The 14178-nt window shown below is 37.0% G+C and overlaps 1 protein-coding gene across 1 annotated transcript in view; it reads right to left on the bottom strand.

The window, feature by feature from the left end:
* LOC127417595 (diacylglycerol kinase theta-like) overlaps positions 1 to 11929 on the bottom strand; it is a 72784-nt gene extending 60855 nt beyond the window's left edge. The window contains exons 1-2 of the mRNA XM_051657628.1: positions 11435 to 11929; positions 2312 to 2391 (exon numbers count right to left, since the gene is read on the bottom strand). Coding sequence (XP_051513588.1) covers positions 2312 to 2391; positions 11435 to 11642 — 288 coding nt within the window. The 5' untranslated portion in view covers positions 11643 to 11929. The remainder of the gene's footprint in view (positions 1 to 2311; positions 2392 to 11434) is intronic.
* Between the last annotated feature and the right edge of the window lie 2249 nt (positions 11930 to 14178).

Below are 14178 nucleotides of genomic sequence, written 5' to 3'. Positions count from 1 at the left end.
AAAAGCCAGTGAAAAGAGATGAGTTTTAAGAGAAGATTTAAAAACAGATAATGGTGACAATCTGATACTGATAGGCAAACTATTCCATAAAATAGGACCCACAACCGAAAAGGCTCTCCCTCCTCTGTGCTTTAGCCTCGAGCGTGGGACATCGAGGAAATATTGATCACTGGATCTCAGACTTCTAGGTGGGTTGTAAGGATGTAGTAAGTCTGACAAGTAACTGGGAGCTTCGTTGTATAACTATTTGTAAACAAACAAGAGAATTTTAAAATCAATTCTAGCTTGAACCGGCAGCCGGTAAAGTGATCTTACTATGATCATATTTCTTACCTCCTTTGAAAAATTTTGCTGCTGCATTTTGAACTAATTGGAGTCGAGCAATTAGAGATTTGGAAATTCCACAATAGAGAGAATTACAGTAGTCCAGACAAGAAGTGATGAATGCATAAACTGCTATTCTAACGTTTTCTCCGACAAAAAGTATAAAGTATAACTTTAGAGAGTAGACATAGCTGAAAGAAACTGGAACCTATGACAGCACTAATATGTTTGTCAAATTTCAGTTGGCTATCAAACTGGACACCCAGGTTCTGTACTTGAGGAGAGAGGAAAGCATTAAGATTTCCGCAATCAGCATTACTGACATCAAAATTGTCAGTAGGACCAAAGACAATCACTTCTGTCTTATCTTCATTCAAAAACAAAACATTTTTGGCTAGCCAACTTTTTATTTCCTCCAGGCAAGCTAGAAGAGATTGTATTGCAATGTGATCGTTTCGTTTAACTGGTAAGTAGATTTGAGTGTCATCAGTGAGTCTACTATTTGTTTGAAGTACCGAGGATGAATAATATCATGGGGGCAAAAGGAGGGTTTAAGACTGGCAGTTATTTCTATAACTGTGTGTAACATGATGGGGTCAAAGGCATCCCATGAGGTTAGTGACTGCATTGAATTTAATTGATCCTCAGCACAAGGCATTAACTGCAATCTTAATTTAGTAATTCTGTCACCAAAAAATCTCAAGAAACTTTCACATAGTACATCAGAAGGAGTAGGTATAACATTAACAGGGGGTTCAAAACAGAAGTTATAACAGAAAACAAAACCTTGAAAGCAGTCAGCATTTTGCATGTTTTTTTCTCAAGCTGTTAACCAGCAAGACTTGTGAAGCTTTAAAGGCTACATCCTGTTTTAAAAAAACACTACAGCAGGTTTTCTTTAAGTGTCAGCAACTCTCCTCGCTTTTAAACATTTAGTTTGGGCGGCCACCGAAAAAGGCTTCAAGACTTCATGTCCTGAATCACTGGAGCACCCTTCCAGTGTTGTGATGCCTCAATAATGTTGTGTTATTGAGGTGTCAGACTAAATGTGTAGAACAAGCTGTGTCATAAATGAGCGAATCTCACGAAAACATGTCCAGGTAAAATTTAAACTCCAAAATCAAAAGATAAGAAAAAATACACTATTGTTATGACCATTAGTATATTTTTTGCTTTGTGGCAGTATGTTTATGACAATTAACAATTACAAAAATACAGAGATGACTATTTTGTCCACAGAATTTTGCCATGTGAAGATAAATGTGACCGCACCTTAAAGGGATAGTTCACCCAAAAATGACAATTCTCTCATCATTTACTCATCCTCATGCCATCCCAGATGTGTGACTTTCTTTCTTCTGGCAGGGAAGAGAATTTATAGTAAAAAAAGGGCTTATATATTAATCAGTTTCTTACCCATACCTATCATATTGCTTCTGAAGATATAGATTTAACCTCTGGAGTCTTAAGGATTATGTTTAGGCTGCCTTTTTGGCCACCATTCACTTGAATTGTATGGACCTACAGAGCTGAGATATTCTTCTAAAAATCTTCGTTTTTGTTCTGCTGAAAAAAGAAAGTCTCACACATCTGGGATGGCATGAGGGTGAGTAAATGATGAAGTGAACTTTTGGGTGAACTATTCCCTTTAATACAATGATTTTTATTTAAATTATATTAAATAAGACAATAAATAAAGTGCAATGAATACTACCATAATGTATAAACAACTTGAATACTATATCATTGTTTTCATTTTTCACATTACATTAATGAGAATGCTTTTTTGTTGTTGTTTTGCTTTACAGTAATAAGAAATTGGGTGAATTTTTTTTTTTTACTTTTTAAAATATTGTCACAATTTAAAAAGTGTGTGTGTGTGGGGGGGGGGGGGGGGGTGATATGACATGTTCTTGACAGGTTTTGTGAGATTTAGCCATAGACGCTTGTCTGCCCTGTCAGAACTCATGAATGACATGTCACTTACCCGAACTTGAGTAGGAGCCATACAGGAACACACCGTTCTGACGTGCTTCAAACACTTCTCATGAGACATGAAGTTACACACTGCAGACAGAGAGAGAGAGAGAGAGAGAGAATGAGAGTTTTGATGGTTAAAAATTCAAGGACACCTCATGCAATTGACCCACAGGCTTCAGAATCTTTATGGTGCCAAGTAGGGCTGCAACTAACTATTATTTTGATAATCAATTAATCTAACGATTATTAGAACGATTATTCGACTATTCAGCAATTATTGCAACAATTAATCATTAGCTCTTAACCGATTATTCAGCTTGTGCCTCGATTTTTGGTTGTATTAAACGTGCTTACTAACAATAAAGAGGACAAAATCATCTTTTAAAAATACCTCTAAATGACATTCACTGAATTAAAGGGAAAAAATATTTTTTATTAAGTTTAATTCAGTAAAGAAATTCACTGCAAAAAATCCTATTGTTATCAAATGTATTTGTCTTGTTTTCCATTTAAAATTGTCTAAAAATCCTTAAAACAATTTACATTTACTTGAGAAGCAACATATAAGATATTTAGACTTGCTTTAAGAGATGTATCTTAAATATAAGTGTATATTTTTTTTGTTGATATTTTAAAATATTTGTATTTTTAATATTATATTCAACATTCTCAGATAGCAATGGTTTCTTCAGCAGTATATCAGCTAAAATAAATTTACATTGTTTTAAAGGAGTTTTAGATATTTATATTGCTAAACAATCCAAAACAAAAACAAATCAAAAACATATTTTGTTGCAGTGTATAATGGGGTGAAGACTACACTCTCTCAACTTTCTGTTCACTTCAATCCATCTTTAACTCACAAAAAAACAAACTCTTTCTTATATTGCCAGTTTTCTTCACGATAAGAAATGCACAGTGACACATACTGTATTATGATTCAATAAGTCACGAGCCATCACGTTATAATCTAGCTGCATTAAGCGCGCGTGCGCGAGGGACGAGAGTCCCCGTGACAGAGTGTGCATCAGCCGGGTGCAGTTTCAATCTCTCCCCCTTAGATCGGGACATAAGCGCAACTCATAAAAGAGGCGCTGAATGCACAGAGAAATACCAGTTTCGGAGTTTGTAGTTATTTATACGATCTGCTTCTGTATTATTTGAACTTTAATAAAGCTGTAACGCATTAAATATAATTGCATTTAAGATGTAATGCCGGGGTGTTTCCTTTAAAGAGCTCCGGCTCTGCTTATTCCACGAGAGTGCTTCTGTATTTACTTATTTTGTATTTTTGCATTATAATTAATTATTTTTTTTTAATTTTTTTTTTTATTTATCACACATTATACTTTTGCACATATACAGTGAAATTCTTTTTTTCACATATCCCAGCTAAGCTGGGGTCAGAGTGCAGGGTCAGCCATGATACGGCACCCCTGGAGCAGATAGGGTCAAGTTATCATATCAATGTTATCAATAACGTCGACTAATCGTTTCAGCCCTAGTGCCAAGAGCTTCGAGAACAGCAGTTTTACCAAAAAGAAAACTTGCCATTCCTTCTCAGTGAATTCATAGCCCAATGTACTGTTCCATGTTGTTATTTCTGCAATTAAGAGCAAGGGTTTCTTAAATAAATAAATCTTTTATAGGGTAAAGGGCAAAAAATAAAAATAATAATAATAATAATAATAATTTTGCATTAACTTTCCAAACACATGTTTTAAATAAGTATTTAACAAGTAAAAGTTAAAACAGAATTAAAGCTGCAGCGTGAAATTTCTGCCCCAGCATAGATTTTTACTTTCTGTATTAAATGTCAGTGGCACTTACCCATTCAAAATTCACAGCCACAGTGCTTTGGGTGAATGTCAGGGCATTACTGTGCAAATCCTAAGGTGTTCTGAGTTGCTAGGTAGTTGCTAAAAAGAGCCCACCCCCAAGCCTCTATGTATTTATACAGTATGTCTCAGGTCTGTCCTTCAATGAAAGCACAAAATAAAAATCAAACCTAAATCCAAATACTTAGAAAAGTAATAGCACACCCCTCCTTAACAAGCTGCATGATTTGAGGCATAATTTATGTCTGTGGCACATGGTGAAGGAAGAGTTACATGCTAAAGTTTAATAGCATTAGGGATTCAAATTGTCCCCTTAGCCCAAGTATGAGCAATAGAAATACTGTAGTGATAATGATGCTTGCCTTCATAAACAATATAGCGCAACAGTGCCTGCACACTTTTCAGCCGTCATGGTTCCGGAAGTATTTTTCCCATGAATTTCTTCCATAGTGATTTCATAAAATCCTTCATAAAAGAGCTATAAGCCATTTATCAACCAGCTCCAAGGTAAATCATAACACTACAAACTATGATTTAAAGCAAAGAAGTAGGGCTGCACAATTCACCTAAATGAAATTGAAATCGTGATAAGACCTTGTGCGATTATTAAACCGCAAAGGGCTGCAGATTAATTAATTAAATAAATAGTCTGCTTGTGCTGCCCGCTTCAAAGTTTATATGCATTGCTCTGTCCTGTCTGCATCATGTTAGTGCATTATTACAGTGTTTTCAGACCCGTTCTGTGGTTCTCAGAGTAACAAATGTGCTCTGAATTCAGTTCCGTTTGCTTACGTGCCCTGAGCGCGTTATATTTAAAGATGTCGCCAAAACAGAAACTTGACAGTTAAGAACTCTTTGGTTTACTTGAGCACAAAGCAAAGCCAAGTGCAAGTTAAAATTTTATTACATAAATGTATTACTATTTTATAATAATTATAACATTATAATTCCTAAATATAGTTCCAGAAATAATAATGATGAATAGTGGGATGAGACCCTATCACAAAGTGGCCAAAAATATGTATACAGTGGACAGCTACAATGTGAATATGAAGAACACAGTGTTTTGTTTTGTTTCGTTTTTTTTCTTGGTTTCTTTGATTTATGTATTTATTTATTTATTCGTGGCTGAATTAAAAAAGGTCCGAGTTTATTTCTTTTTAGAGGACTCAAGTGTGAACTTTCAAATCTTAGCCTTTTTATTAGCAGTAAAACATGAGTAAAACATTTCCACATTTTGGTCAAAAGGAATCACTTATTAGTTTTTTTATTTATAATACTGCAGATTAAAATGGCAATATCTTTCAAAATAATCACAATATGACTTTTATCCAAATCGTGCAGCCCTACAGAAAAGTAGGCTATTTGAAAATCAGACAAAAAGACAAAGGTAAAAGACTGTACTTAAAGGTGCACTTAGTAACTTTTTGATTGTGTCATCTTGGACTTACAGTGACACCTAGTGATGTGGATGCAGCATCATTCAAAATCAATAGTTTTTAGTTACAGATGCCATTATAGAAATTCATTATTCACAGTCAGTCAGGATTCATTTAATCCAAGAGTGAAAGTGTCCAAAAACAAGACGGTTACTGAGATTAAGCAAGTAGAATTCAGCTGGTCATGTGATTCTAAAATGGCAGCCCCCATGAGGGCGCCCCTGCCCCATGTAGAATAAAACAGCTTTTATAAGGTTACTGATATGACGAGTCCTCATCTCAAGTGAGTACTTATGATTTTATACATATGTTTCAAAATTTAAATACACAAAAATTACAATTTGCTTCATTAAGTGTAAAACTTTATAACGGGTGCACCTTTTACGCCTTTAATAAAGGAATGAACAACAATCAAGCATTGCGAATGGCTTGATCGAATTAAAAAACGATAGACAACTATTGATTTAAAGTTGTTGATTTTAGTATAAAAATAATATTTTGTAATTTCATTGCAAAGTATTCAGATATCTGCAAATTTGTTAGTAGTTTTAGAGTGTATGGAGACTGACAGTCATGGGAGTGGACAGTCGCTGTAGAGCTCTTCTGGCGCCTTTGTGGTGATTCTCTAATTGGTCGATTTTTTTTCTTCAGCAACATGGGCAGAACAGTTCTTCACCAGGAATTCCACTATTAAACATGATTTTTTTTCCTCCCCTTTTCTCCCAATTTGGAATGCCCAATTCCCACTACTTAGTAGGTCCTCGTGGTGGCGCGGTTACTCACCTCAATCCGGGTGGCGGAGGACAAGTCTCAGTTGCCTCCGCTTCTGAGACCATCAATCCATGCATCTTATCACGTGGCTCGTTGTGCATGACACCGCGGAGACTCCCAGCACGTGGAGGCTCATGCTATTCTTAGCGGTCCACGCACAACTTACCATGTGCCCCACTGAGAGCGAGAACCCTTAATCGTGACCATGAGGAGGTTACCCCATGTGACTCTACCCTCCCTAGCAACCGGGTCAATTTGTTTGCTTAGGAGACCTGGTTGGAGTCACTCAGCACGCCCTGGATTTGAACTCGCAACTCCTGGGGTAGTAGTCAGCGTCAATACTCACTGAGCTACCCAGGCCCCCCCGTTAAACATGATTTGTACAAAATATTTAGTAGATATAACACAGACTGATGGCTTCAACAGAAGCATATACCATCAATAACAAACTCGGAGCTTACAGTAGGCCAGTCTTTAAAGGTTTATAAGTAATTTATAAGTAAAATCAATTCCCCTTTGGAAAAAAATGAATGGGACTTTTACTTCCGGAACAGGAAGTGTCAGTTGATGTCTCCTAAAAGTGTTACACTGTGAAATAAATATTGCTCTGTTAGTGTGACCCCTCAAACCAGACACAGCAACACTGTTTAACCAATGGTGTGAGTTTGGGGCGGGACTATCTGTTTGTACAACCAATGGAAGACAGGAGGAGTTTTGGAATCTGTTTGAAAACAGTGATTATTATAATTAATTCCATTTGGTGACACTAGTGGTGTAGAAAATACACACTTCAGAGTTAGGGGAAGTCAACACACAGATGGCTTATTCATAGTTTTCTCTGAACAGTAGACTGACACAGAAGTACATAATTTAACACTGAAAAAAATTACACACATCACATTGCCTGAGGGTGTTTTGACTTCACAAGGCAAATTTCCATAAACATTAACAACTGTCAAAGCAGCAGCAATATTACAATTTGCGCCAATAGTCTGTCTCTGTGGATAGTGAAGAAATCAAGCAACCAGTCATCACACTCTGCCTACCACTGGATCTCTGTGTGCCCAACCACTGCTGTTTTCAGAGCACACTTTGGCACTCGGTACAGACTGAACATGTCTGGTGCATTTGTTGGTTTTGCTTGACAGGAAGTGATCTCGCTGGCCAGGCTGAGCTCCTCTCACTATCACAACCACAAAGACCAAGAGCAAGAAAAACATTCTAAAGAAGATAGACATGTTCTCACATACTGTGAAACCCACCAATCTTGTGTAATCAGAAAAATCATAAACTACAGTACCAGTCAAAAGTTAGACACACTGAATTTATTTCTCATGATCTTAAAAAGTCTTTTGATTTACAGGCTTATGATTATGCATGCTGTTTATATGACATATTAACTGAAGGAATACAATATATGGAATATTTGTACTTTTACAAAATTCATTTGTTGCTCCGCAAGATTATTTAAAATGAAATAGTTAATAGGCAAAAAGGTGATTAAAAGCAGAAGCTTAAAGGGATAGTTCACCCAAAAATGAAGATTCTCTCATTATTTACTCACCCTCATGATACCCCAGGTGTGTATGACTGACTTTCTTCAGTAGAACACATTTGAAGAAAAACAGAAAAATATCTCAGCTCAGTAGGTCCTTAAAATGCAAGTGAATGGAGATTTCTCTTTTGAAGCTCCAAAAATCACAGACAGTCAGCATAAACGTCATCCAAACAACACCAGCTGTAAAATGAATGTCTTCTAAAGCGATACGATTACTTTTGCTGCAAAAAATATTTATATTTAAGTACTTTTTTTTTAACTCTAAAATCTCCACACTCTTGTGAAGCTTTCCGGAAGCGATGATTTAGAGTTAAAAAGTACTTAAATATTTATCTTTTTTAGCACCAAAAGTGATCGTATTACTTTGGTATGGATGACGTTTATGCTGACTGTCTGTGATTTTTGGAGCTACAAAAGAGAAATCTCCATTCACTTGCATTTTAAAGATCTACTGAGCTGAGATATTTTTCTGTTTTTCTTCAAATGTGTTCTGCTGAAGAAAGAAAGTCATACACATCTGGGATAACATGAGGGTGAGTAAATAATGAGAGAATTTTCATTTTTGGGTGAACTAACCTTTAAGAAAAAAAGGGATACCGGTTACAGAACCTAAAATATACAAATTCTTTGTGTTAAAATTTACGCCTTAGATTTTTTTAATGAATATAATTAACATAAAATGAATAAGTCCATGTTTACTTATTACTAGGATGATTTAAATGAAACATTTTAATAACCTGTAGTTCATTATTCATTTAAAATTCTTAATTCATATTATATTTAATAATCACTCAATTCAATTTGTTATGAAATTGAAAAGTGTAAATCTTAAAAACAGGCTTAAATATATATATATATTTTGGAATGCACGTTTATATAAATTTTAACCCAAAATCTTGATCTTCATCAAAAAAAAAAAAAAAACTACTCTTATGCTTAAATTCTTGAAATTGGTTTAAAGATACAAAATGAGTGTTTAAAGATACGTTAGAAATAGTAAGAGTAGTAGTTACTTTGCAATTCAGCAAAGTATACACTGCTTTGTTTCTTTAAAAAACTTTTTTTTTTTTTTTTTTGTAAGCTCATTTGAGTGAGCTGACTGTTTAGGTGTTTTTGTAGACTTAAAGTCAATATGAAACAGTCCAATCCATTTTACTGTCATTATGTGACGTATTAGAGGAAAAATGTTGGGCAACACCTGATTTTATCTTTTGAGAATGATTGGATTGTAAAAAGTAGGCCTTAAACACCACATAACCAATGCACTAAGCACACTATATATGGTTGACGTAGAACATACATGTCTGTTTATGTTCTACTCCCAGTCCGTCTGGCTACAGCATCCAGACTGCCTCCCCGCTCCATTGGACTATGTGTTGCCATGCCGACCTGAAAGAGTCAATCGCGACTACACTGCAGTGCATTACGCAACACAAACATCTCATTTCTGCAAACATCTCATTTCTGCCTAACTCTGCCTGGTAACATACAGGTTGTCAATCAACATCTGCTTTCCTGCCCTGCCAATCTCTTATGACAACACAAATCCAATCCGCTTGCCTTTAAAGTAATGCTGCTCGCTGCCAGAGACATTCATACAGAAACTGTGGTCAAAGTCTGGCGAATCGCATAACACTGTGGATTAAAATCTGCCTGAGAAAAAGCAACAGGCTTTAAATGTGCAAGAGCAGCTACTCTACTTTACATTCACTATATGAGCATGGGGAAAAAATGCCAATGTTATGTATATAGACATCAGATGGTAGCGGATTTGGTTCCATTAAAGATTACATAGACTCTATGTACCGGTAGTCAGCTGGACATAAATGTTTTTAACCCACAGATCAGCATCATTGTGAGGACTACTCGTAAATGTGTTTGTTTTCTTTATGCTTTGGCTGGTCTAAGTGAGCTTTGACACTAGAACTTTTGAAGCAGACTTGTATTCGTTTGACATCAAGAGTTCGGTTTTTTAGTTGGTGTGAAAGCTGTTTTCCAAACTCAGGTGTGCAACACCACCTGTCAACAAATGAATCCCCTTGAAAAGGTGGTCTGGGTTACTGCTCACAATCGGTATGAAAGCAATCTGTCTTAAATCATTGAACCACTTTTGATCATTATTGCAATATGTGGAAACTCTAAATGAACTCCAACCATCTCACTGAGCCGCACCGAGGACCGCACTCAGAGCAACTCCTGAAGAGGAAGATGAACCGCTCTGAAGTGCTGTAATGTGCGCGCCGTCTGCAGAAGTTAGCGCCAAACTAACTTCAGTTCCAAAGGATTTTGATAGTGAATGCAAAGTGCTGGATGGAAGTTTGTCATATAATCGATACTTTAACAATGTGTACATCTGAGTTTACAATGACCTCATTTCTCTTGCACATTCCAGTATGTTGATCCATAGTATCAGTGATTCAATATCGATCACATCAGCTGTACCAGACTTGTTAGCCTACATTGTAATGCAGCCTTCCATAAAAATGGCCCACATTGTGCTATGAAAAGCATTTCACAGATAGAAGCAACAATCAGGTAAGCCATCACCATTGTGCACTACTGTGCAAGGTCAGGTTTAATCCTAGATTGATTCAGGGGGATTGCCCCAGCATTATCTGCTCTGAGTGATGCTTTGTTAACATTTACCCAACTGGGCAGCACTGTAAAAAATGAGAACAGAAGAGATCTTTTCTCTGTCACTGCCCTCCATCAATTAGAAGGATCTAATCAAGGTTTCCTCCTACACTTGACCAGCCAATTACGGATTCCTGTCCGACAGGAGGAGTGGACCGGATCGATCAGCATCAATCTGTCTTCTCCAGTTAGTAGACAAGCTATTCAATCATTCTGCAAAGAGGAAGGAGAGAGAGAGAGAGCGATAGAGAGAGACAGAGATAGAGATAGAGAGAGAGAGAGAGAGAGAGAGAAAGAAAGAGATCTACCTATCTATTTTCTAACACAAACTTCTACATTCCTTCACACATGCTCAAATAATAAATTGATAAACTGTCAACCAAAACTGCCAATAAAAATGAGCAGGTTTGGGAATATTGCACTTTAAACAAAATCAGACACTTCCACTTTAAATGAGTTAAAGAATGCATAAATGCTTAATGATGCCTCTAAAATGCATTAAGATCAACTACAGAAACAAATATTAGGGCTCATTTAAAATGCTAATAAGGGAAAAAGGCAGAGAGCTCATTTTTGGAAATGTGACATGGTACAGTGATGGTATGGGATGGTAATACCATGGTACTTTAATATATACATGCATATATTATATCTGAATTTAAACCCTAGAAAAACATCTTTATGGGTTTTTTATTTATTTTATTTTTATTTATTGTTTTGGTACTTTTTGTGCAATATATATACACCATGGTATATTAATGTGGTAGTCATTCACTACCATGGTATTGCCATCACTGTACCAATTTGTAAAACATTTAAACAGACTTTGTGTTCAAATTGCTTATCTGTAAGTAATGATGACCAATTGTAACCATAAAGCATCCTCCTACCTTCACAAACAAACCCGACAATCCCCCATATAAAGTCGCTGCAGTGATGACAGAAGGTCGGTTTGGTCAGGGTCACTTTCCGAAAGCAGTGTCCGGGAGCGTTGACCGAGTACCGCGCCTTTGAACCAGGCGACTGCTGCACTCTTTTCCTGCCGGCTCCGGGGCTCGAGCTCGAGCTGTCGTGTTTCACCCGACCGCTGTCTGCCATTTCTCTTTCTATTTAAATCAAGCGCAAAATACAAACACTTGTTGTTGTGAGAGTCACATATGTGATTCAGCAGTTCTAGTTATGTTAAACCGAGCCGAGACATTATTGAATAAAGTGAATGTTTAAAGTGAATGTTTTTTTCTTTCCCGCTACAATGTATCCACGCGAATCGGAAAACCGCCGTGTGGCTACACTGTATCAATGTATCGATACAGTGTAATAGAAATAAATAAATCAAACGGGTGCTGATGATCACTTTCTCAGCAGATGTGATTTTTCTCCAGCACAAGCGACCATAACTTCCGCCTGTAGTAGAGCTCCAGTCTGAAAGAGTGAGAGCAGGCACACACACACACACACACACACACACACACACACACACACACGATCCACAGGCTGTTTTTAGAATGCGGAATTCCGTTTTGACGTCGACGCTCATTTAGATATTCTTCAGAGGCGACAGTTCCACTCACAGCTCATGCCCTCCGATTAATCTTATCGCGCGCACACACTATCCATACATATATGTGTTTACATATTGTCCTTTAAACACATTTATTTACATATATGCACAAAGATGAGGTAAAGTCATCATGGAGAGGATTTCACTGTTCTTAAATCAGGCAAAATTACTACACTTCATCCTTATCCTTAAAGGGATAGTTCACTCAAATGAACATTCTCTCATCATTTACTCACCCTCATGCCATCAGATGTGTATGACTTTCTTCAGCAGGACAAAAACGAAGACATTTAGAAGAATATCTCAGCTCTGTTGGGCCATTCAGTGCAAGTGAATGGTGACCAAAAAGGACATAAAGGCAGCATAAAAGTAATCCATATGACTCCAGTGGTTATATCCATGGCCTCATAAGTGGTACAATAGGAGTGGGTGAGAAATATATCAATAGTTAAGTCTGTTTGTTCAATAAATTCTCCTCCCTGCCCAGTAAGGGGCAATATGCATGGAGAATGCAAATCACCAAAAACAAAAGGAGGATGTGAAAGTGGAGATTTATAGTAAAAATTTACTTAAATATTTATCCGTTTCTCACCCACACCTATCATATCACTTCTGAAGACATGGATTAAAACACTGGAGTCATATGGCTTACTTTTATTCTGCCTTTATATGCTTTTTGGAGCTTCAAAGTTTTGGTCACCATTCACTTGCATTGCAAGGACCTACAGAGCGAAGATATTCTTCTAAAAATCTGTGTTCTGCAGAAGAAAGTCATGCACATCTGGGATGGCATGATGGTGAGTAAATGATCAAGATAATTTTCATTTTGGGGTGAACTATTCCTTTAACGGACACTGAAAGACTTCACAGACATATTTAAGAGATCATTTAGCCCATATATTGTTATTTTAGTCATGGGAACATTTGGAAGTATATTGGTCATTTTAGAATGTACTATATTTACTATAAAAGATAGTAAAAACCTGACCGTCATACACTCACACTGCACCAATGTTTAGCTAGCCATTTAAATGGGGACATAACAGACTTGTATTGTTTAAACAGCGAATCAAATAGGACTAACCCAAACACTAAGAATCTTTGTGCAAGTTCAAAATATTATTCACTTGATCCATGAATCATTTTAACATTTGAGGGCGTTCCAAATGGGAGTTTGACAGCCAATTTTGTCCCCAATATCTAAATAAACACTTTCATACATGTTTACTTAGCCATCCAAATGGGGACCTACCATAGACACTGTTTTTATATAAAGCTAATTATAACAACTATCATCTAACCTTGACCCACACCCTAACCCAAATCCCACTTTTGGGTACAAGCTTCAGGGAACAAATTAAGTACAGCGCATCCAGAAAGTATTCACAGCGCATCACTTTTTCCACATTTTGTTATAGCCTTATTCCAAAATGGATTAAATTCATTTTCCTCACTTCTACAAACAATACCCCATAATGACAACGTGAAAGTTTGTTTGAAATCTTTGCAAATTTATTAAAAATAAATAAAAATACACCCCACACATGTACATACGTATTCACAGCCTTTGCTCAATACTTTGAAGCAATTTTGGCACCAATTACAGCCTCAAGTCTTTGAGTATGATGCTAAAAGCTTGGCACACCTATTTTTGGGCAGTTTCTCCCATTCTTCTTTGCAGGACCTCTGAAGCTCCATTAGGTTGGATGGGGCGCATCGGTGCACAGCCATTTTCAGATCTCTCTAGAGATGTTCAATCGGGTTCAAGTCTGGGCTCTGGCTGGGCCACTCAAGGACATTCACAGTTGTCCCAGAGCCACTCCTTTGTTATCTTGGCTGTGTGCTTAGGGTCGTTGTCCTGTTGGAAGATGAACCGTTGCCCCAGTCTGAGGTCCAGAGCGCTCTGGAGCAGGTTTTCATCAAGGATATCTCTGTACATTGCTGCATTCATCTTTCCCTCGATCCGGACTGGTCTCCCAGTTCCTGCCGCTGAAAAACATCCCCACAGCATGATGCTGCCACCACCATGCTTCACTGTAGGGATGGTATTGGCCAGGTGATGAGCGGTGCCAT

Source organism: Myxocyprinus asiaticus, chromosome 27, assembly GCF_019703515.2.
Source record: "Myxocyprinus asiaticus isolate MX2 ecotype Aquarium Trade chromosome 27, UBuf_Myxa_2, whole genome shotgun sequence".
NCBI classification, from domain to species: domain Eukaryota; kingdom Metazoa; phylum Chordata; class Actinopteri; order Cypriniformes; family Catostomidae; genus Myxocyprinus; species Myxocyprinus asiaticus.
This window is presented reverse-complemented; position numbering and strand designations above follow the sequence as displayed.